The sequence below is a fragment of the Apis laboriosa genome, unplaced genomic scaffold, assembly GCF_014066325.1.
Source record: "Apis laboriosa isolate Shangri-la unplaced genomic scaffold, ASM1406632v1 scaffold1_cov151, whole genome shotgun sequence".
Taxonomy (NCBI): Eukaryota; Metazoa; Arthropoda; class Insecta; order Hymenoptera; family Apidae; genus Apis; species Apis laboriosa.
Window position 1 is genome coordinate 3,698,649 of NW_025222279.1, and position 24,279 is coordinate 3,722,927.

Here is a 24,279-nt window from a genome sequence, read left to right on the forward strand (position 1 = left end):
TATATCGAAAATCCTGTTCGATTTTTCTCTTTTTCTCAAATATCTATGAGTGAATATTTATCTATAAGTAATGGAACAACGTAGTTTTCTACTCTGCTGTTTGAATATTCAACGAGATTTTACGACTGGATGCCAGTAACGATTCAATCGAAAGCAAAGAAACGAAAGATGGCACGTAAAAGTACTGATAAAAGTAGAACAAGAATATTCTCTTTACGAACCAATCTTTACGAAATTGCTACGGATTTTACTATACGATCGTATACTCGAATTGTTATGGAAAAATGATTCATGCGATAAAACATTCTATTTATAAAATTTGAAAATATCAAATTAATATCCAATAACATCTCCACTATTAAAATCAGATATTCCATCAGATCTGATGTAACGCTTATTACTCAGATTATTACTCTCGTTCTATCCTCTTTTTATCTGAAATAGAATGTAAAATAGGTAGATACAATCAATGGAAGTGATTTCAACACGAGTTTCCCTTGGGGCCTGCTCAAATGGTGTAAAAAGTTAATATCGTTATTTCGATTATTGAACAGAATCAGTTGAAAAAAAAAACTCATTATTCTTGCTTTTCTTGATTCGTTTTATCCCTTCGTTTTATCCTTTCGTGCTTCGATTATTTTACGACATCGTGTACACCACATATGCACTTTATCGACTATGAAAATAATATAATGCACGTAAAATATATGGCGTCGTAACGTTTCCTCAAATTTTTTTACAATATATTTGCAAGCGTAAGATAAATTTAATAAAACAAACTGGACACCATTTAACGTATTGTGGGCGTATTGTAAAAAGTTTTATTCGTTTTTTCCATGTTCGTTTAAACATAAATATTTAAAATCAATATTTTAAACGCTTAAAAAGATATTTCATGGAATCAGAGAGAGAGAGAAAGAGAGAGAGAATTAAAATTATTTTTAGCGGTATATTAAATAAATTGAAAAGTATTATTATTTAAAAATAAAAATAAAAGAAAAAAGCGGGCTAGAAAATTCGATTCGATTACGTATGCACATCAATGAATCGATCTCAACCTAGTTACTCTTTCGTGACATAAAATGTAAAAAGTTTGATATCTCTTTGATAAGGGATTCAATCGACCAAGCCCTTATCAAAGATGGAATAACATTTTTCCAATTAATAATACGTGTATTAATTTGAATTTCAAAAAAATCTGAATAAATATATTTTGAATAATAGCGAAGGGATATATGATATAAATGTGTTACACTGCAGGCAAATATTTTCGTCTTTTCTCCGTTGTCAAAAGTGAGTGAAAAATGTACAGCATTAGGGGTTAGATGATGTCAGGCCTTTGAGAGGCAGTGCACTTCAAGCATAATAGAGTTTCTGCTCGTATCCACTGAATCCCTTAAGTAAAATGTAATCTGTTTATGCTTGCACAAACATTGACATCAAGAGTTCATAAAATATTTAAAAAAAATTTAGAGGCTTTAACGAGATTGCCTTAATCATGAATCATAAACCATTTTGGTTTATATGTAATTTTATATGTAATTATAAAAGTAGATCCAATAACGTTATGAATTTAATTCTCAAAATCTTTTTACACTCTATACTATCTCGATAAAATTTGAGAAAAATAATACTAATTAAAATATAAAAAAAAAATATTGCATAAGATTAATATATTCAGACAAATATATTTATATATATTTCTCCGTTAACGCGAAAAAAGAAAGTCTTTCTTTTCGAACTATTCTCTTTTGAACTATTCCAACAAATTTCAACGGACACTCACTCGTAAAAGATAAAAAGAAAAAAAAAAAAAAGGAAAGAAAACAGATTGCACATCGAAAGTTGCATTCATTGACTTACAAAAGGTTGACGGTGAGATCTTTTACAACTTTTCACAAGGGTGTATTTTCATCGAGCGACATCCACATGGAACACGTGGCAAACGTTGGTCGTTTCGTGGCGGGGTGTCCCCCGTCTAACCAAAGCAAGAGACAAAAGCGAGTCCATCGGGTTTTTTTTTTACTGAAGGAACGGTTTACCCTTGCAAACGTTGCACGTGTCGCGCGAGTGGCCCTCCTAAGAGTATTACGACCAAACTTTTCTATTCTCCATTCACCGTACACCGTAATTCAAAAGCGATTACTCAACCCACGGTTCAGTTATCCAGCCTTCCAAACTCCAGGCGTACCACTTGGAAATGGTAATACTTCAACCGGTGTTGACGCAACGTGACCGTTTTAACGCGATGAAATTTCGACCAGAGAGATTTCACGTGGTCGCGAAACGACCGAGGCTACTTTAAAATGGTTATTTAAGGGAGGATGCTCGTTTCCCAAAGCGATTCTACGATTCTTTCCACTTCGACTCTTCTCGTCGCTTCAATCATTCTTTTCCTCCTCCCTTTTTTTTTTTTTTTTTTTTTTTCTCGTTTTCGTGCTCGCCACTTTTTTTCGGCGGCGAGGCGTTAATGGATTGAATTTTCCCAGGCAATTACGCCCGGGGATGGAAGGATCGGAGGATCGTCGCGCGAATATTAAAATGCACGGCCACGCGTGTGGTCGTGTGCAATATGGCATTTTTTTAAAACCATTAATCAGAGAATTAGAGAGGCGCGTGTGAAACACTTAGAAACATGCCGTCTTCATGCGAGATTTTTATCCCTCTTTTGTAATCTTATTATTTTTCACGATTTTCCAATTATGATATTTGTCTCGTCCTCGTTGAGGAATTGAATGAATCGAGAAGAGAGAGAGAGAGAGAGAGAAAAGGGAAAAATACAATACAATATTAGGTCAACTTTGAGCTCAATAAAATAATTTCTGCTAAAACTTGCCGATATTGGCAAGGGTTAAGGTAGTTAAATGCACCGATCTGAAACTTCCACAACTGCAATTATTGCATTAGTAGCTTCCGACAACTCAAAGCTCTCCACGCCCCTAATTCAACATTAACGACGTCCTGTAACTTCGAACTTCATTATTAATCGAGTTTCCCCCATACCAATCCCCGCGCAACAACGATGCATCGAGTTAGAACCCAAGCTTTTTCCACCCCAAATTTGATCCACCCCGATCGAAGGAAGATTTTTTTTCTCTCTTTCTCCTTTTTTCCTCCCCCCTCCAAAGATCAAACAACCGTTTCGTTCATTAACCGCGTCGCACCTACGATCAAAACGCTTTGTCCATCGCCCCAATCGCTATAAGGGGGCCATTTTTGGCCGATGGACCACAGGAAATTCGTTAACAGATGCTAGCTAGCACGCCGTCCCTCGGTCACCCCGACGATGCCACCCTTTCGGTATTCCCGACGGTATTTCGGTATTTTCGCCTTTTGAACGGAGAGCATCGGTTCGAGGGTTAATAACGTAGGAAGAGACGAGATTTTCCACCTCGGTGAAAGCGTTTTTCTTTTTTCCTTCCTTCGATTTCATCTCCTTCCACGCTCTCTTCCGATCTAACTTTCTCTACGATCTTTCCAAGAGGAAGGCGACGAGTGACGAATGTATATATATATATATATATATATATATATATATATATAGTATATAGTCGGAATCGATATACTCTTTCCTCGTCGTATTTTTACGAATTTCACGGAATAGAATTGCAAAATGATCCGGCACAATGAAGGATTTCAAGGGATGCGCATTTTGAAGTTTCATAGAGAGTTCAGGGAAAGAAATTTCGACTTGTTTTTCACGATTCACGAACCTTGTTTTTCACGTTCGTACGATTTCTATGATTATCGAGGGAAGACGATCAAGTTCGGAGGATTCGTCACGAGTATTATATAAGTACGTTGAACGAACAATTTCTTTCCTTTTTACGAAATCATATATAGATCTTGTAAAGATATAAAAGTATAATGAATAATGAGTATATCCAAATAAGTCCCTTCTAACAATTATGTTAAGATAATTTCTAACAATTATGTTTTCTTATTAACGCGCCTCTATTAATGGAAACAATGTCGAATCGCTGGTTAGGAATTCATGGTCAAATTGCGTGTGCGCCTTGCCACGTCCTCGATACCTCGATTTTCTGGGTCACGAGCGACGCATTTAGGAATTTCGTATTAATTTCACCGGTGACGCGTTTCGTTCCATGCGGATCGATGCAAATTGTCCGAGTCTCTCTCCCTGGACTCGTCCGTTTCTTTGCGTTAACCGGGATTCCTCGCGCCAACTCGCCCCTTCGCCACGATCACGCGAGCACGGTCGTCGATAAAAACTGCTGCCTGCTCTCGACTCCTCGGTTGGGGGAGGGGGAGGATCGAGACCGTTTATTTCCCTTTTTTTCTTTCCTTCTTTTTCTCCCTCCTCTTTTACTCCCTCGCCCAACTTCACGTAGAAGAAGAATTCCATCGTTCGTACACGCGACGCTTTTCTGTCTTCCCTTCTCCTTTTTTTTTTCTTTCTTTCTCTCTTTCTTTCTTCTTTTTCCACCCTCGTTCGATGCTCGTTCCTCGTTCGATCACGATTAATCACTCGCTGTCGTTTTCGGATAGGAGTGGCAAATATAGATTTAACGAAAGGGAACAAGGTAAACAGAAGTAAGATAAACGACGCTTTCTGTTTGCTAATCGTGTTAAATTCCTTTTTCGCGAGTTCTGCGTTTCGAAGTGGATCAGAAGACTTCCAATTTCGTTCACGTATACGTTTGAGTTTAGTATAACTGACTCTTAAATTTGTAAAAAAAAAAAAAAAAAAAATCCGATATTCGAGTTAAATGAACATTCAATGTATCTTATAGGTATATAAGATATTTAATTCCCTCGACTCTGTTTTTCTTTATTCAACATGATTATTTTTACGGGTGGAATATTCTCGAGCATATACTCTTCAAATATTCTTCACACTTCTAATTCCCTGAAACTAAATATTTACAATCTAATCTATCCTAAAATAAATATTGACCGACAATCTCGCATCACCCGTTTTCTTCACCCGTTCAATCGTCGGTCGATAAATTTTTCCCTCCTCCCCCTCCTCCCTTCCACGTTATTTCGCTTCTTCGGGTAAATTTGTAGAAATATAGGAAGAAGCTCTTCCGGAGTTAAATTGAATTGGAAAACGATCCCTCACGAGGCCAATAATACATATATTATTAACAGGATGCCTTTACTTCGTGCAATTTCAAGAGTAGGAGGAGGGGAAGGGGTTTAAATTGAAACTTGGAAATAGCATAACGCGCGATTAAACGTAATTTATCTTAAAAAAAAAAAAAAAAAAATATCTTAAAAAAATTCTCGAGTATCCAGCCAATATCATTAAGCAAGAAACTCAATTATTCGATGCAGTCGTAACAAAATTCTGGATTGAAAGATAACTGGAATACTTACTGTTTACTGTCACTACGCCTCATACTTCCTCGGGTGTTATTCATCCTCATCTATTGAAATCCTCCCATTGTTTCCACCCCTCATTCACAAACGCAGATCAATAAAACATCCCGTAAACCACTATACACGCCATCCGTATATACACACGCTGCTCGACACTCTCAATCTCGAGCAGAAGCACTCGACTCGAATGACTATTCATTCAAGGACCAGTCAGTCCGCAGGCATAAAGGATGAAAGTGGTTAGGCAACAGCCCTCTCCTAAATCGTCCCTCCATACTCGTCTTTCGCACGTACACGTCTTTCTTCCTCTTCTATCCCATTCGACCGAACTACTTTGACCGAAGAGAATTCTCACGATGCGGTTTCACGATGAACGGAAATAATCGGTGAAATCGAGTTTCTTTATCGAGATCTCGGATGGACCACGTTTTCGAGGCCAACTCTTTACGTTAATATTACTGACCACCGTTGATATTTTGAAATTGAACGGAAGATATTTTGAACATCGATTGCGAGGAAGGAAAAATTTCGAAACGGGCAAAACAGTTTATTTCGATATGCAGTTCATTTCAATAGCTTCCGTTCGTTCGATCGATCTCTATTTAGGAATTTTGAGAGGCACAGTTGAGCCGGCAAACGTGAAATAAACTCATGATGCATTCTGACATTCCACGTTCTTCTCATAAGAGCTTTTTAGCTAATGAAATGGAAAGGTGATTGATAACTCGATTTTCTGACGTTCCAATCGAATCTTCATTTTTGTTATAACTTGTGATTGTGCGAAATAATTTTTAAATTATTCAAGATGTTATATATATATATATTCTCAAAAAAAATTTATCGAAGCATAAATAAGCAAGTGGAGTTAAAGAGTAATTATAAAATAAAAATTTTTCTTTCAATTTTGTGAGATCTGTCGGAAAGAGTATCGAAGATCTTCTTCATCGAAATTTCCGCTTTTGTTATGAAAATATCGTTTTGCATTCTAATATAAAAAAAAAAAAAAAAAAAAAAAAGAAAATGACGAAAACTTCGAGCGTCGTTTGTCGTTTAGAGTACTTGTTGCGCGGAACATTTTGCACAACGAGGTGAAAGGGTGGCGATCGAAGGCGAAGGAACGTCGACGAAGATCGATAGGGAGTTCTCGCTCGACCATATGCTCTCCCCTTGGGGGAATATTTGCTCGATTCTGATAAATCGAATCGAGTAAATTTCGAAGAAGAGTTTCTTTTTTTTTTTTGTTAAAAAATTTTTTTCCCTCCCGTGTTTTTTTAAATCGATCTCGTTCCTTCTCTCGATTATATAATACAACGCGAATTTGAACATTTATTATTCGCGTTTATTTCGCGATTTCATTTGTCGATGAAATATTTTCAGTGCAAATTTTTTTTTCGACTCGTTCGAAGCTTGATAACAAAAGTATGAAATAAAATGGTGTTGTATCGCGTTTGAATGTTGGCGAAATTGTTGTATTCTCATCTATCGCTAGCTCCAATCATTGTTTTTCTCGCTAATATATGAACCAATTATATTAGTGTATCGTTTTAATATTCTATTCATCATATTGCAATTTTCATCGTGTATTTGGTGATATGACGTTCTTTTTGGCAAATTGATATTCGCAAGAAAGGCATAAGAAACATAATATTTCGAACGATATGTTAAACACGACGAATGTTCGAAATAATCTTTAAATTTTTAAAGCTGTTCGAAATAAGCTTTAAATTTCGCGATATGACGTTTTCTTTGGCAAATTGATGTTCGCAAGAAAGGCATAAGAAACATAATATTTCAAACGATATGTTAAACACGACGAGTGTTCGAAGTAAGCTTTAAATTTAATCCGTTCTTGGATTCCACAAATCGTTAAAACGATAATTTTACAGGCGTCGTTTTGAATTATTTATAAATTTATAAATGTATATATATATATATTTATCTTTAATATCACGTTCTATTCGAATGCACGTAGAAAAAAAAATATAAACCAATTTATTTATTTCAAAATCCCTTGGTCAGATCGATAAAAATCAATTTCGTTTCCCCTTTCGTTTCTTGTGTCCCTGTTTTATTTACAATCAATTGTTTCCACGTCTGTGAGCCATCTGGCAAAAAAAAGAAGGAAAAAAAGCATTTGCCAGAATCTCGCAAAAATCTGCGGCCCACGTTTCGATCTGTACGGGCCACCATTCATTTCTAAACTTTCCCTACGTGACCAATATTTCGTCGTTGCGTTCCAGAGCAAACAGATGAAACTTCGATGGAACGTGATTCGATGGAAAGGAATTTCGCAATGGTACCCCTTGATATACCCGTAAACATTACCATGCGATGAACCTTCGCTTTCGTTCCTTAAAGCTCGATGCTTTTCGCACGATAAGAAGAAGCATTAAATGAGAAAACTTTCTACGACCAGTTATTTTGTATCCTTCTTTCTTTCATAATCGTTCGAAATTTTCTTTGCAAATTGGAAGGGATGATTAAATATGTTGGGGATGCGAGATATAATTAAGGATGTGTATGCCATTGGAGGAAAATATGTTATTTACATTATTTTGAATCTTGAAATAGTATCATGGTGATATTGAAGATAAAAAAAGTGTTTCAAAAGATTTGCACAGATCTATATATATATATTTATATATTTTATTTTACAAATTATATCCATCTGTTTAATGAAGATTTGAATTTCTTTTTTTATATTATTTTCTATATATTTCTTATAAAGAAATAAATAAAGATTGATAAATTATTTATAAACAACTTTTATAAGTAGCAAGAAGCAAGAATAAACAAGACTCTCTTTAAAGTAACGATTCCTTTGTTCTTATTTTTTTAAGACAAATTAACGAAGAATAGGTTCGCATCACCAAATAATTATTTATCACTATGCGAGAAATCACTAATGAGCATTCAATGGATCGTGATTCATGTTCGAACGGTATACACCGCATTAATACGATCAATTTTATGAAAATCACGTTCCTCCTCCATTCACCTCGATCAAGAAAATCTGAACACATCCCGCGTAATTTCGTGACTCCTGTCCCGTTATTTTATCCTATTGAAACCAGTTAATTTAACCAAGAAATATTTCTCTTAATTCGAAAAAGAATATGTAAACCTTTGATTTTATCTTTCTCGGGGGGGAAAAAAAGACGGAGACATTAAGGAACCGAGATAAAAAAAAGGATCATTTCGTTATTTTCTGAAAGAGAAATTAGGGATTAAAGTATCGAAAAAACGACGAGACGAGAAGATCCTTTTCATTCGTTTCACGCTCATTTCCCACCTTTCGCATGGAAATCTCGATTTTTCAATTCGCCACGGGCAAAAGCTACTCTGCCAGGGAAATACTGAATGCGAAAACGGAAGGCGATTAATATCGCGTGACTTGACGCCTTTCCCCAGATTTCCCTGTAAATCCGCCGTTTAAAGTTCCGTTTATCTTCGTTTCACACGTCCACGCTCTCGATTCGTACACTCTTAACTCGTATTATCGGCACGAGGAAACGTTTCAATTAATTATCAGAGGCGAATGAAAAAAAACGATTTCGTTAATGGCAAAATCGAATTCATTTTCCTACTTGTCCCTTATATTTTTCTTAACCTATGATAAATTGGCTCTGTTCAACATCCATAATTGGATACTTAAGAAGTGACCCATATTCTCCGTGACTCTGTGATAAAATATCTTTTATTTAAGGGAATGATCGAGAAGAGTCTTGGGGGAAAAAAGGGGATGGTGATGTAAGATACGAGATGAAATGTGATAATCGTGTTAGCGATTAATTATTGAAATATGCGGTCGAGATGAAGATACATTAACCCCATAAAAACTTAATTCCATATGAAAACCCCATAAAACATTCATAAAATATTCAAATACTTTCTTTCTTTTCTTTTCTCGTATTTGTAAACCTCAATCAAGTTTTCATCATCATCGTTTTTTTCTTCTGAATGAATATTAGAAAAATTAAAAAAAAAAAAAAAAAAAAAGAAAGAAGAATCTGAAAAGTTAATTTAGCGAACCTTTTAAAATCTTCTCGGAAGAAGAAACGCGATGATGGTTCCGTGGTATCTGTGTGGATGGTATCAAAGTGAATGAAAACTTATGCCGTTGTGAAACATTTTTCCTCATCATATTTAACACCTACTCGACACCAGATGTGTAATCTCTTCTTTTATTAAGGAGTCTGAAAGAGGAAAAACGAGGTTTAAAACGAGAAAGATTGATGACTTTTTTTTTTAAATTAATTTTTATCTGCTTCGGTCAGTTTTTCCTATTAATATTAAGAAACTTTGAAAGGATGATAACAAAGGATAGGATTACAAGAACGATTGAACATCTCATACATTAATACCTACGCATCTGAGTAATACATTAAATCTGTATACCGATGGAGCGAGGAACGATTGAAGTACAGTACCGCGAGAGTTGTCTCGATATAAAGGTTGAAACCGGCTAATGGTCGATAATGGAACTGGCTGAATGGAAGCATAACCAAATTATGCTGTCGACTGGCTGCTCGTGATCCGGAAAACAATATTCATGGGAAGGGAAATATACGTCATTACGCGTATTCGACGAAATCTTCTCGTTCTTCTTCCTACGGGAAGAAGTGTCGTAAGTTTTGACCAACGATTCTAAAAACGAGTAAAAATTATTCGAAAGCTCGATTTTTCGTGAAAATCGAAATTTTGAACGAATACTTGATTTATATGAAAATGAGGGCTGACAAAAATCATATATACATTGTATATTTGTTAATTTATGTAAGTTTAAAATTATTCGCAAATTTTCGAATCTTGTTTAAACGAATACGATAATGCAACAACGAAGGAGGATGTAATAATGATTTTCATTAACAGAATTTACAATGAACGTGTCTTATCCGCTGTTTGCTCCCTGAAAAGGCATTAGCGGATTAATCAGCATTACCTTGAGCCGTCACTTGTAATTTTCACTAGCGGCACTTATCATACCACGGATCAGCCGTGTTTGCGCCATGTTACTCGCAAGGGCCTCGTTCCTGGTGCGACAGTCTTAAAACTTGTTAGTTCAGACTTTGACAAAGCATTATTAGAGTCTCCATTCCTAATCCCCTTCATTTCCATTTAATTCGAAGCGCTTGAACTCGACATGTTAAATAAACGCCGAGTCAATTCCTATATATATATATATATATATATACATATATATATACGATGTGAAAATAAAGCGTGCGAGAATTTGAAATGGCGTGAGTAAATTTAACTGCATGAACTCTTGAACGTGGATTTAAATTGTATTATAATACGTGTGTATTTATAAAAAAAAAAAAAAAAAAGTTCTTTTAAATTTAAATCTGCATCTTTGAATTTATAAATTTAAATCCCCCTTCTTGAACTTTTTGAACTCGAGGGAATACGAAATTTTTAATTTGAATTGAATAATTAAATGAACGCGTTCGATTGTATTTTTAAACAACTCGATCGTCGAACCAGCGAGCAATTTCTTCCCTTCGAAATTAAATTCAAGAAAGTCAATCCCATTCTCTCTTCCATTTCATTTTGCATCGACGCTGATTCGTATCTATCAAAAGTGAAGCTACCATAAATGGTCGCACGTAGAGGAATGTTTAACATTCTGCCTCCTTCTATTCGTACCGCGTAACGAATCGGATTAAAATGCAATATTCCAAGTTAAATTGGAGACAGATCGTTACTATATTCGTTTCTGCAACAACTAATGTATTATTCAATATATCCCCTCCGTAACCGGCATCGTTAATTGACATATTTGGTGGAGAATTTCGCCTTGCAACCTTGATGACCTTTCGTGTCCCTCCGTAACGGCCTTGACCAAACCGATACCTCGTTCATGAATCGATACCAAGAATCGTGGTGGAAACGTGTAGAATATTTGTAGAATCCATAACTTCTAACACTCTCTTCGTAAACTTTTATTTGCGTATTAAGAAAATTCCAATGAATAACTTTTACGAATCTTCTCGAAGATCTTTCAAACGAATCTTTCTTATTCTTTTTTTTTTTTTTTTTAATTTTGTTTGAAAACGTAATACAGATATGTAAAATTTTAAATGATCGTGCTCCCCTAGATTTCTCCCCAGTTTCGAACTCATATCTCGAACGACAAGATGACGTTTTTCGCTCACGATGCGGAAGAATTATCATTTGATCTGAGCGAAAACACCAATTGATTGACAATTCAGAATCGGCACACACATGGGTATCCTATATCCTCGAAGAACAGTAGGAGCGAGGAGCGCAATCGCATAATTCCGGCATCGAATCGGTCGTTGAATAATTAACGTTCAAATTAGCCCAAAAACTCGATAGTCATTCGCACACGTCGTTCTCTAATATCCCGTCCAATCCCATTTTGTGTTTCGCCGCCAAAATTACGTATTATTAGGCTATCAGGAATAATTCGTGCTGGATTTCTTAACGGTGTCGTTTCAATGTGATCAAAGTGATATGAAAATCTGCGAACGTAACACAACCTTAATTGAAAATAATCTATATACTATACACTATTAAGAAATAGAAGAAATATATATATATAAAAAAAAAAAAAAAAATACCAGATTCAAAATAATAAGATAAAATTCTTAATCAAAAAAACTCATCGCTACACGACTATATATTTTAATCAAAGATCATCGATCAATGCGGATAAAAATCGTTCCAAAGTTTTCGCAACGATTCGATATTATATCGAACGTGAGATTATATTATATTAAATCAAGCGTTAACCGAATTATTATAATTCATATGTGAAATCGAGATGTACACACTGGTAGAAAATAATTAATTAATTAATACATTCACGGGAGTTAATTCGATCGATACAATGAGCGTGGTGTCAGATGTTTCAGATGCACCCGCCATCACGGTACCGTGTATCGCGGCGAATCAAAGGTACGACACTTGAGCAACGACGATCGAATTCCATCCATCGGGGGCAGCCATCTTCGAAGAGGATCAGGAATCACGCGGGATCCAAGAGGAATGGTCCCTTGGGCCTTTGGCGTGCCTCTCGTCCTCGTTTCTGCTCTGGGTCTTTTCTTAAACGGTTACGTACTCCTCGTGGTTCTCGGGCTGGGTAAACAGGTGAATAAAAAAAAAAAATGCCACTGATAAATAATTTATATGTGTTGGAGGTAGTGTGAGAATATGAAAGTAATTTTTGGTAATTATTTGGTATTATTTCTTTGTGCGACGATAATAAATAATAAAAGTTTTATAATCGTGTTGTCACTCGACGATTCTTCATTTCATTTTTATTTCTCTTAATTTCAATGGATAGGGATTTTTGTTTTATTCTATTATTACATAGTAGTAAAAAGCGTTCTCTCTTTTTTTTTTTTAAGGAAATTTAAATTTTTTTAAAAATTTTAATTCTAAAAGAATTATATTATATACGTTTTCCATTTATTTTTCTATAAAGAGATCCATAGAAATTTGAGAAATTTAAATTATTTACAGGTTTTTAAATAATATTTAAAACTTCAAATTCTTGAGAGAAAAGAGGATGGCTGTTTGCAATAGACAATAGATCACCGACGCTCAGGGAATTATTCAATAGGCTATCGGTCTTCCTTGATGGCCGTGTTATCGGAGACAAAGGGCACATAATGAAGTTTGATAGCGTATGAAATGCTGTACGATAAATGGAGAAATTTATTAGCTTCACGTTTTGATATCAATGAATTTCTATTTTAGAATTAGAAAAATCCAATTCTTTAATGAATCGAAAACTTTCGAATAGAATCGAAATTATAGCATTGGTTGAGTATACATGTTGATCCTGATTGCATTATTATTTATTTTTGATTGTATCTCGATCCAATTAGATATATTATAGATTCATCGTTTAATCAAAAATAAAAAAAAAAAGATCGAGTTGAAAATAAAAAAACAAGTTAAAAATATTTAAGAATAAGAAATAAAAAAATACGCAAAAATATATAAGATATTGTTTCTTCGAGATCCTATTAATAATTAATATTTCTTATAGCCTTTACAAAAATTTAGAAAAAAAAAAAAAGTGCATTTTCAGAATGAGCTGAATTGAAAAATTACGCAATAAAATGAAATTCCAATTTTATTCAATAAAAATGGATCGTAGCTTTAAATTCTTCACGCACAAAGAAACAAGGATATCTAATTCCATCTTTCTTTATCCCGTTACAAAATTCTTTGAGAGCTTTTTTTTTTTTTTTTTTTTAGTAGAATCCTTTTCATGCCATTCCAGAATACGAGAGGGTTAAGATTCCTTTCGAAGGAACTGATTCGCGAGATTTTTCCGCTCGTGCGTCTAATCCCGCCTTTTAAAACGGCTTTCTTTGGATGGAAAAAGAGAGGGCCACTCCTTTCGCAAGCATGACACATTTCTCGGCGAAGAAATGAAACCTTCCCCGCGGAAGGAAAATGGCCGCAGCCTGAAAATAGCCTTATGCTTTTACGCGATCCATTTTAGTGGGTGCCGCTGACTGACCATGGCAGTTTCAACAACACAGAGGTTGACCCGCACGAGGTTGGAAGAGATCGCATGCTTTTCGATGTAATATCGAAGGCCGACTACGTTGAATGACAGTCGGTGAACTAGGTCGCGTGAAATGCGTTCTTTTTCTTCGCTCCTCGAGGATTTACTCGAGTTGTTTCACGTGAATACGTTTCGAATACGGCAAATAAAATTGCTGTTGAACAGTACGTGTACATTATCGATCAAAAGAAACTTGGAATCGTTGTTACGTTTCTTTTTCCTTTTTTTTTTTTTTTTTATTCTTAATTTATGCTATATGTGTGCGTCTCTGTTCATGCAACTATGTAACAATTGGATAGAAATCGTTGGTCGATGAAATTATGATAAACGTTAAATTGAATTCTATTTTGTATCTCTATATTTTATATGTAGAAATCCTCGAGAGATTCGAACTTTCGATCGAGAAAAGCCTGCTCTTTGAAAAGGCGCCCTCTTGATTTCTTGATGTTATTATCTTTCGCTTTGTTTTATATATGAAGGCTTGGATCTCACGATATTTCATAAAATTCTTTCTTCTATTTCATATTTTTATATTTTATACGGTTTTTCTTTATACTCCATATTTTTTAAGATCTCACCATACTTTATCTTCCCTACCTTCTTATCTTCTATAAAATTCTTTCCATCTAACAATAAAAATAAAATAAACGAGAATTAAAAATAATATTTGTAAGCGTAAAAATTTATTCGATTTCCACGAATTCTATTCGGAATAAGAAAAATAAAAACAAATTTCGTAATTTAACAAATCAATTAAATCAATTTAAATATCTTTATTTATGCAAACGCTGGAATAAGAACAATGATGTTTAAATTCATCTTTTAATCCGCCATAGTTATTTCTCCTCACAATGTAGAAAAGTCGACGAAGGAAAGAGAAAGAGAAAGAGAAAGAGAAAGAGAGAGAGAGAGAGAGAGAGAGAGAGAGAGAGAGAGAGAGAGAGAGAGAGATCACGCGCCAACAGCAGAAAAGTTTAAATTACAAGATCCCAGCTGGAAATTAAGATTGCACGGTGTAGGGGAAGTTTTGATCGTTCCAAGAAAAGTTTATTTAACAAGTTAACCTCGTGTATCGCGACCGATGTCCGCAGACGCAGCAGCAACAAACCGCCAATACTTTGTTGTTGATACACTTGGGCGCGGTGGAGGCGGCTGTGTGCCTCATATTACTGATCTTTACCACTGGTTCCTGGCCAATCGCCGGCACCTGGTGCGTCCTACACGGTTTCCTTTTGGCCCTCTTACATCCGGTCGCCCTCTGGACTGTGACTGGATTGAATTGCGACAGGTGAGCTTTTATAAATTAAATTTCTTTAAAGTTCGCCGTGTTATTTTTAAATAAAAAAAAAAAAAAAAAAAAAAAAGAAATGGAAATAGAAATAAGAGATAAAAATAAAAATTCGATGAAACGAATGTCTCAAGTTTAATTTGTTAGATAAAAATAATATTTTTTTAGGGAAACATTGAACAAATTCGGCAATCAAATGCAAGACAATGCAAACAATCACTCATCGATTCATCTAGGTAGCGTATCTAAAAACCGTTTACGCCATTTTTGGGCTATAGAAAGGGTGGAGATATGGGGGAGATAGGAAGTCTTTTATCCCTCATAATACAAGGTAGAAAAATTGAGTTCGATTCGGTGGCGTTCGACTATTCTTACGTGGTACAAAGCTGGCAAGCTTTTCAACGTAAGATGTCAATAGATGGGTTTCCACCATTCAACCCCGATATCTCTTTGCCCGTCAACCGACACCAGATCTTCGATTCAATCAGAAACCTTTCGACGTACCATCCATACGCTTCTCATATCTACGATTCCAGAGGAAGAGAAGGACCAACATTCCTTCAAATTGCATCCCTAGAAACGTGTAAACGGCACGATATCTCTCGACTATGCGCCGTTTATCGATAATGAACAACGGTAGAAGGGCCAGTTCTTTCGCGCCAATTTAGCCTCTTCTCGTCAGCACGGTTGTTAATAATAAAAATTTCTATGATGCGAGGGATAACGTTATTCGGCAAGCGTTATTCGTTTGTGAAATAGATCGAGTGGAGGGATAAAGTTGAAAATAATAAGATAAATTTTGTGAATCAATTCAATTTTATTTTTTTTTATAAAATGGAATTTTAATGAATGATTTCTTATTTTATTTGTTTGTAAGGGATATACTCTTTGAAATGGAGAGAAAAGATTGTCTTCTTTGAACTATTGTAACTTTTAAATTAATTCAGATATTGATACGAATATACGTATAAAATAGATATTGCTATTAGATTTGTTATCCTATTTGTAATTTAATTCGTGTAATAATTTAATTCATCTTTAATGCATGACTATTTCGCATACAACAGATGTGCCTATAAATGCATATTCACTATTGAAATATTTGTATGAAAAAAAATTAATTGATTAAATTTTATTAAGAAAAATTTGTTATCTATAATTTAAAAAAATTTATGGGAATACATTTTTATTCCGTAAAATTGTTCGAGGAAATATGTATACTTAAATAGTCGGATAATGATTAAAATGTACATGAATTAAAATATATACGCGAATATATCAACGTAACCCATGAACCCGTATTTAAATTTATGTAAATTAGAGAACTCTTAATATACAAACATTGAAATATATTATTACTCTGTATTAATAAGATAATTCTGATTTTTAATTCTTTATGTTATACACGTTTAAAATCATGAATTGTTTCTTAATTATCATCACAATATATATCAAAATTTATTTATCCTTTGATCTTTAATCGATATCGATCCTCCATTTTAATTTTCAAGTAACCACTTTGACTTTTAATCTTTGGTCCTTCAATTTGACCTTGATGAAACCTTGACTTTTAATTTTTTTTTTTTTTTAATACTTTTTAATTCATTCATACAGGATTTCGCGTGAAATATATAAATTTTAAAAAAAAAAAACGTAAAATAAATCATATGGAAGTTATAACAAGATTCATTTCCATACAATATAAAGTCACGTTCCTTTAACAAATATTTATCACGCTCGTGAAGAAGTAAAGAGAAACAGGAGCCGAGGGAAGTTACGCAGATAAAAATATAATGTGACACGTAGCTCCTTCATCACTTGGAAATATCGTGGGTGCCCGATTTCAAACCGATCGAACATGCTCGATATTTTATTCACAGACCACGCCAATTTAAACCGAATCGCATTCCTTTTCGACAATGTCGTGACCTCTTCTCTTCCATCCTATTTGCCACTTACTTTTTCATTATTCACTCGTGCATTCCGATAATTCCGGAACAACCGTTTAAAAGTATTCGATGTCACAAGCCTGTGACACGATATGCTGTGAAAGGATTCGATTCGATTTCGAACGATCGTCGAGGAATTTTCTTTCCTTGGAAAAATTTGCCACAAACGAACTTCACTTCGTTTAATCAAAGAGCGACAGCGTTTTCTTTTTTTTTTTTTTAAAAATATCGTAAAAATATATTTAGCAATAAATAAATGAAACAAAAAATATCGATCTGATATCATCCTGGGGCGCAACTCTGCCACTGAACCAACGCTATGTACGAAAGTTTCGGTTCTTAGATCGCGATATTACGATATATATCAATACAGATGACAAATTGTTCTAACTGATTACTAACTAAATTGTTAGGAGGTGCATAAATTCTAAAAGTATCTTCATTTGAATACCGTTATTTGGGTATATATCGTATTGCATATTACTTAAAGAACGATATAAATCAAGCTTAATGACGTTATCTTTTGCGCAGATATTACGCGATCGCGGCACCCCTGCATTACGCCGCATTGGTATCACCACGACGCGTTGCAGTTGGCCTAGCTGCATCTTGGACAGGGGCATTACTCTTGTGCGTGCTCCCCTTCTGGGGCCTGGTACCACCTTACAGGTTCGTCCACACCACTCGTAAAACAAATTATACGTTTCATTTCTTCGACCCTTTTCATCTATCCTTTCCCACTTCTTTTCCCATTCTTATGGATAAGGATAGATTTTGTCAAGAACGAAGACAGGTTTTCTTCGTTGTCCGAAAGAAAGAAACTCGTTGCGTGATGAATGTCCGCCGCAACCCAGATAAACCCGGGTTTCGATTTCTTCATCGAAAGCAATATTTCATCCGCGTTTACTTGCGCTTGTTAGCGTGTCCCAAGGCTGGGATTAATTAGATTCTCTACCTTTAAAATCGTCGGAAATTCCGTTCATGTAATGATTTCTCGGAAGGAAGAAAAAAAAAAAAAAATACGGAAAAATACGAATTCGAAATGCATGGAATTTCGAGATGCGAAATTCATGCATTGATATCTCGTCTTTCCTATACCCTATACCGAGATCTCCAATCTTCACACCAGTATCTCCACTATTCCCGAAATGAATCCAGACAAGACGAGAAATGCAGGCAAACCGGCGACGACGAAAGAACGAAATGCTTCATGAGCCCTGAATGATCGTTGCCACAGATACAGCCCGGGCCTCGGTTGCTGCGCGCCGGACTTCGGCAACGATTCGTGGGGCTTGGCTGCGGCTCTCTACGGTGCCGTTTACGCGATCCTGGGCCTGGCTCTGCCCGCGGTCCTCGTAACCGTGTGCAATTTGCGCGTGCTCGGGATCGCCCGTTATCACAGGCACCGAATCGCCAGCGCGATTTACGAAGTGACATTGAGCGCGCAGGCGACCATCACCCATCAGCGGAACCCGTTTTTCGTGCCCACTGTCACGGCACCTTCGGTCGTCAGCCCGCCCCGATTTCACAGCGCAGCCAAAACGGTTTGTACACAACCACATCTTCTCGCTAATTTTCGTTTGCACTGTATAATTTTCGTGATATCGCGTGATATCAACGGAACGCAGATATCCGGATGGGTAATTTCACGGATATGGAAATGGCACGGACGAGGCGCATCGCGCCGCAAGATAATGCCAATTTTAGAGAGAGAAAGATCGAAGGGGATTTTTAAGGGAGGGATTTTAAATTCTTTGAAGTTTCTTCGAGTTTGATTTCATTGTTACTTAGATTTTTAGAGTCGTTCTTTAGAGCGTTTGAGTTACGTAATAATTATATCCGTGCGAAATATTTTGCATATATGTTTAATATAAACGAATGAACACGATATAAATGATATTAAATATTTACGTAAAATGAGGGAACAGGGTATTTTGTATCTCTTTCAAATATATCGCGTAAACTTTTTTCGAGAAAGGTTAACAAATATTCATTGCTATCGTTGAATTCGATTATTTGAAAATTATCTTTCGACAAATATCAACATTTCTACTTTTGCGTTAAATTACCGCATTATTTTCAACGACAATTTGTCAATTCGAATGAAGAACGACAAACATCATAAAACGGCGCATTAATCTTATCGTGCAATAATATCATGCACTCTTTGACGATCGATTAATTAATTATAGCGGATTAATAATATAATTCCGTCTAATGAGTCCTTTCCTTTATTTGTCGATACCTTCCCCCCCCCCTGCTCGTTACACCCTCGACGCGCAATTGAATTGTGATTAAAATTATCCCACGTAGCGTATATCGAGGCTACCATTGAATTTCTAGGTGATGCAACTAGTTGGCTCTCTTTACTTGCTTTATTTCCCCTATTGCGGACTGATTCTTTGGGAAGTTTGCGACGTTGGGAATCGGCAGTATCTCTACAATCATACGAAACTCGCTTCGTTGGCTTCCCTCCTGCTCGCCTGTTCTCCGCCCATCAACGGCCTCCTCTACGGATTAAAATCGCAGACCCTTAGACGATCGGTGCAGAATTATTGGCGGAAGAAGGCTACCAAATCGGAGCTGCAACAAGTAATCACGAGAACATGAATTTTCCATCCAAGAGCGTTTTGTTTAAAAAAAAAGATCATCTTCTATGTTTTTCTTCTTCCTCCTCTTCTTCTTTTTTACAATATTCGAAAGACGATCACAATTCTAAATTCAGGAGATCCAAGCGCGAACACCGAGCGCGGCGGGATCGAGAAGACCGTCCGGAAGCGGAACCGGCTCTTTCTTCCCTTTCCCGCCGTTGCAGCGAAGGCTAAGCGAGGCGCTGCTCGCGTTGGGATCCTGCAGAACCGGAAACAGCTTCGACAGCAATAATCTCGGCTTTCATCGAACCAGATTGCAACCCGCCGCTTCGTGTAATACGCTTCGAGTCCCAACTTCCGAATCAGGTTATTGTTACTGATAACGCCGGCCTGCCGCGTGATAATAAACGGCTATAATTTGTGACACAGGTGAAAGCAGTAAATTAGTGAGGTCGAGCGCTAGTGCGGCGAGCCTGATGGGCCCGCATTACAGAAGCGACTTCATAGGTGCGGACGTGGGCGCTGGTTGCTCCATAGCGATGAACGAGACACCTAGAAGAAGCCCTAGAATACTTATAACGAGAGCGTGCAGCGAGGATAGCCAAGATGGTGGAAGTCCAATGCTGAGGAAACCTTTTCTAGTCAATGCTCTTCCCTGTGATAGTGTGTATTTATATTTTTCTAAATTTTTGTTTTTTTTTTTTCTCTCGATATTTTTCGACGAGAAAAATGCTCGATGATACACGTAGTTATGTTGTATTTTTGTATTTTTGAGAAAAAGAGAAAAGCTTTCTATCATTATTTGCGCGAAAGAGATTTACGTTTCGCTTGTGCGTGTCGAACAGAACGAAGATGGCGGCACTGCAGTACCGGAAGCGACAGCAGCACGGGCAGCAGTGAGGCCAGTGTATGGACGACTGGCGTCGCGCAGAAACTCGCCAAGGCCAATGCTAAGAGTTCATCGGACATGTGGTCTGCATCGAGAAGACTCGTTCGTGGAAAAAATTTAGAGGAGGGGGCCCTTCTTGTTGGCGCCAGACCCAGCAATAACAGCGAGAGCAGCGATACCACGGACACGACGGCCACCACAACCACCACCACGATGCCCAGCAAATTGACCACCGTGGTAAGTAAGTATGCGAGTCGAAGGACGCCACACAACCGGATACAAGCATCTTTTTGTCGAAATGTATTGCACGCGTATTGGACGATATTCTCAATATCACAAATCTTATGCACATGTTACGGTTTTTCGATGAATTAAAGGCGGAATATGTTTTCCATCATAAAAAGAGAACGAGATGGAAAGAATTTTTCCCATTCATTCTGATTATTTTATTTTATTCAATAATTTATTTTACATACCATGGTAAAGTTTTGTTTTTGTTCGCATTTTTTTTTTCTTTGATTGTTTATGATTTTTAATATTGCTTATATAAGTCTTATTGATTACTTTTTAAAAGATGATGTAAAAGAAGCGTTGAGTAATTGATGTAATTGAAATAAGCAGAATCTTTTTACAATTTAATCCTAATAAACAGATAGATCGAGATTTGTTTTGCGGAACATTATTTTGAAGAATAATTTTTAAGTACATTCGTAAAATTTTAACCAAGCCAAAATTTTAAATAATTTCCAATTCGTTCATCGTCAAATTATTTTGTCACTTTTTAATATGCAAATAAAATTCTGACACAAATAAAATATGTACATTTTTATCGAGTATAGTCTCTTTTTTTTTTTTTTTTAATTTATATCAATCGAACATTTTTTTTATTCATTTTAATAACTAAACTTTTTTTTCAAATTACTCACACGTAAAGTAAACATTTCAAATTATCCATGTATATGTCACATAAATGTAAAGTAATGCAATCATTGATGTAATTTTCCACCTCGATAACGATACTGAAATTTCACACGCGTTGGTTTCTACAAAATTAACCGCTTATTGCTTAATGTTCACCGTAACGAATGATATGCGCAGGAAAACGGAGGCTGTCGGGAGAAAGAGAAGGAAAAGATGAACGGTGGGAAGAAAGAGAGGGAGCATAGCGAAAGCGACAACAGTTGGAGCAGCGTCGACGAGATCGAGTCGAAGGAAATGGCGGACAAGAGCATGGAAGAGGATAATTTTGAGACGATCGAGGAGGAAACAGAGGCAGAAAAGTGCAACCAATTAAGGCGGAAATCGAAAACGATTCGAAAACCGGACGTCCCTCAGGATTGCAAGGAGACCGCTCAAAGAAGGCCCCTTCTCACCTCGTCATCTTAAGTTTCCATCGAACTTGTCATTTCTCACCGTTTCTAATTTATTATCATTTTTTTTCTTTTCCTCCTCCTCTTGCATAATTTGTATACATCGATATACACCGATCTCTCAACGTGTTCGAAATCCTTTCGAGACCACTTGGTGATCTTCCAAGTTTGGATCAAAAGGATTCTGTTATTCTTTTAAGAATTCAATATATTTTGAGATTTTGAGATTGGCCCTTGAACAATGGTTCCGTAATAATAATGGAGAGGAAGTTGGACGTGCTCGATATTCAGCCGCAATGTATCGACATATCCTGAAATTATATTTTTATACTTCCAACGAAAGAAATCACGAAAGAGCAACGTTAACGAGAGAAAATTCGCGGTCTTCTTACGATAATCGCAAGAAAAACCGATATAATCTCAAATGAAAAATTCGACCCCCTTTATGGAAAGAAAAGAAAGTTGATCATGGCTATACATATATATATATATAAAAGTTACGGAGACTTAAAGAAGTATTGCCATCGTGTTAATGTTAAGAGGTGATGGCCAATAATTTCTTTCATCGAATTTGATGATGTTCCTAATTAATGGGTTTAATGATAAAAGACAGATATATTTGACAGAGCAAATATTAAATATTGACGAAAGTTAATTTACCGTTTACAGCGCATAATTCGATCGAATAAATAAATAAGTGTGTGAAATTGACGTTCATTTTAATATGGATAAAATAGGTAATATTTCTATTTGATATCATCTTTTTACGTATAATTTGTTTTTCTTTCTTGTTTCTCTCTTTTTTCCAAGTATTTCAAGAAAAGTGTGGAAGTGATTAATAGAAAAAAATATTTAGAGAACAAAATATTAAGATAATTTTTGAAAAACTTTAGAAGAATCATCCTTGTGGATGATTATGAGGAAACGAGGAACGAGAAAAATTTGCATTGGATTGGAACTGTAAATGGGAATGAGGAAGTTGGGAAGAGAGGGACTCATCGAAAAAATTTAATCATTGATGCGTAGATCAGTTAATGTGGGCGGTCGTTGATGCGAGTCTATTGATAGCAAACGATAAGCTACGTTGATGATATACTATACACGAGAAGAGATACACGTTATCAAAGAGACGGACACTTTTTACCTAGCAAATTTGTACAATCAATGGCCAACCACTGTGTTTGCACCGACACGGTGGATTTACTTGCAATTAGGTGTAGCAAACAATCACCTAAAGAGTTAAATGATATTAATGTTGGTGGTTATTGGAATTGATGTTTCGAATTTTGTAGACGATGGACGAATTTAACGTATGTATATATGCGCGTGCGTGCGTGTGTGTATGTGTGTATGTGCGTGCGCGAATGCGTGAACGTAAATCAAGTTCAAAATGTTCTTATTTTTAAGAATCGTTGAAAATGGAGAAGAAAATTATTTATTGTTTTTTAAGCAGTAGGCGAGTGTTGTACACGAGAACAAAATTTTAGAAGAAAAAAAAAAAAATGTTGTTCGATTTAAACGATTAATTTGTAACATATCCGTGAAATTTCTTTCAGAATCGACATTCCTTTTTTTATGATGTTTGAGATACACAATATTTCCCTATTATTCTCGGAAAGAAATATATTACGATGTTACAAAGAGTGAGATCGATTCTGCGAAAATCTTGATGCACTGTCATGTTGCAAGTTTGCGTAATAAGCCAGAGTATGTGTTTACTTGCTTTTGGATTCGTCAATTAGAAAATAACGAGGCGATATCGCCGTTCGTTGAATTTCTTGTTCACGGAACACAAATGTATTTCATCATTCCGGCGAGAAAAATTTTTGTCAGGTATCGCGTGTTGAAATTAATGTTAATGATATTAAAATATCGCGATCTAAATGATGTTTGAGTGTACGTCGTTAGTGCAAATAAAATGGAAAAATATTCTGAAAAAAAAAAGAACATCGTCCCTGGATCTTATTGATTCTTCTTTAGATAATTCGTAACATTTTCCATTTGAAAATCGATGATAAATAAATTCTAAGATACGAGATAATTATTTAAAATAAATAAACAAACATGGATAAAATAGATCAAAACGATCGTCTTTATTATCAGGAAATTATCATCGATAACAATTATTCTTTTCATCCTTTGTATTTTATATTATTCCATCTACCTCTTTTTTTTTATTTTACTTTTAAGTGCTTGTTAAGGAAAAGAAAAAAATCGATATACTAATGTTATTAGCAAGTGCTCACGTAACAACGGTGCATTGTACAGGATGTTAAAGTTCGTCATTTAATAAGG

At 35.8% G+C, this 24,279-nt stretch overlaps 1 protein-coding gene across 3 annotated transcripts in view; it reads left to right on the top strand.

Moving 5' to 3' along the window:
* Window positions 1–23,963, top strand: part of LOC122712417 (galanin receptor type 3-like) — a 56,124-nt gene extending 32,161 nt beyond the window's left edge. The window contains exons 2-10 of one of the 3 annotated variants that reach the window (XM_043932088.1): window positions 12,219–12,462; window positions 14,989–15,185; window positions 17,666–17,803; window positions 18,372–18,678; window positions 19,478–19,726; window positions 19,860–20,091; window positions 20,155–20,388; window positions 20,571–20,851; window positions 21,713–23,963. In XM_043932088.1, coding sequence (XP_043788023.1) covers window positions 12,361–12,462; window positions 14,989–15,185; window positions 17,666–17,803; window positions 18,372–18,678; window positions 19,478–19,726; window positions 19,860–20,091; window positions 20,155–20,388; window positions 20,571–20,851; window positions 21,713–22,000 — 2,028 coding nt within the window. In that variant the 5' untranslated portion in view covers window positions 12,219–12,360 and the 3' untranslated portion in view covers window positions 22,001–23,963. Of the gene's footprint in view, window positions 1–12,218; window positions 12,463–14,988; window positions 15,186–17,665; window positions 17,804–18,371; window positions 18,679–19,477; window positions 19,727–19,859; window positions 20,092–20,154; window positions 20,389–20,570; window positions 20,856–21,712 lie in introns of all 3 variants that reach the window. The other 2 variants (XM_043932090.1, XM_043932091.1) reach the window with 2 other exon arrangements.
* Window positions 23,964–24,279: the final 316 nt, after the last annotated feature.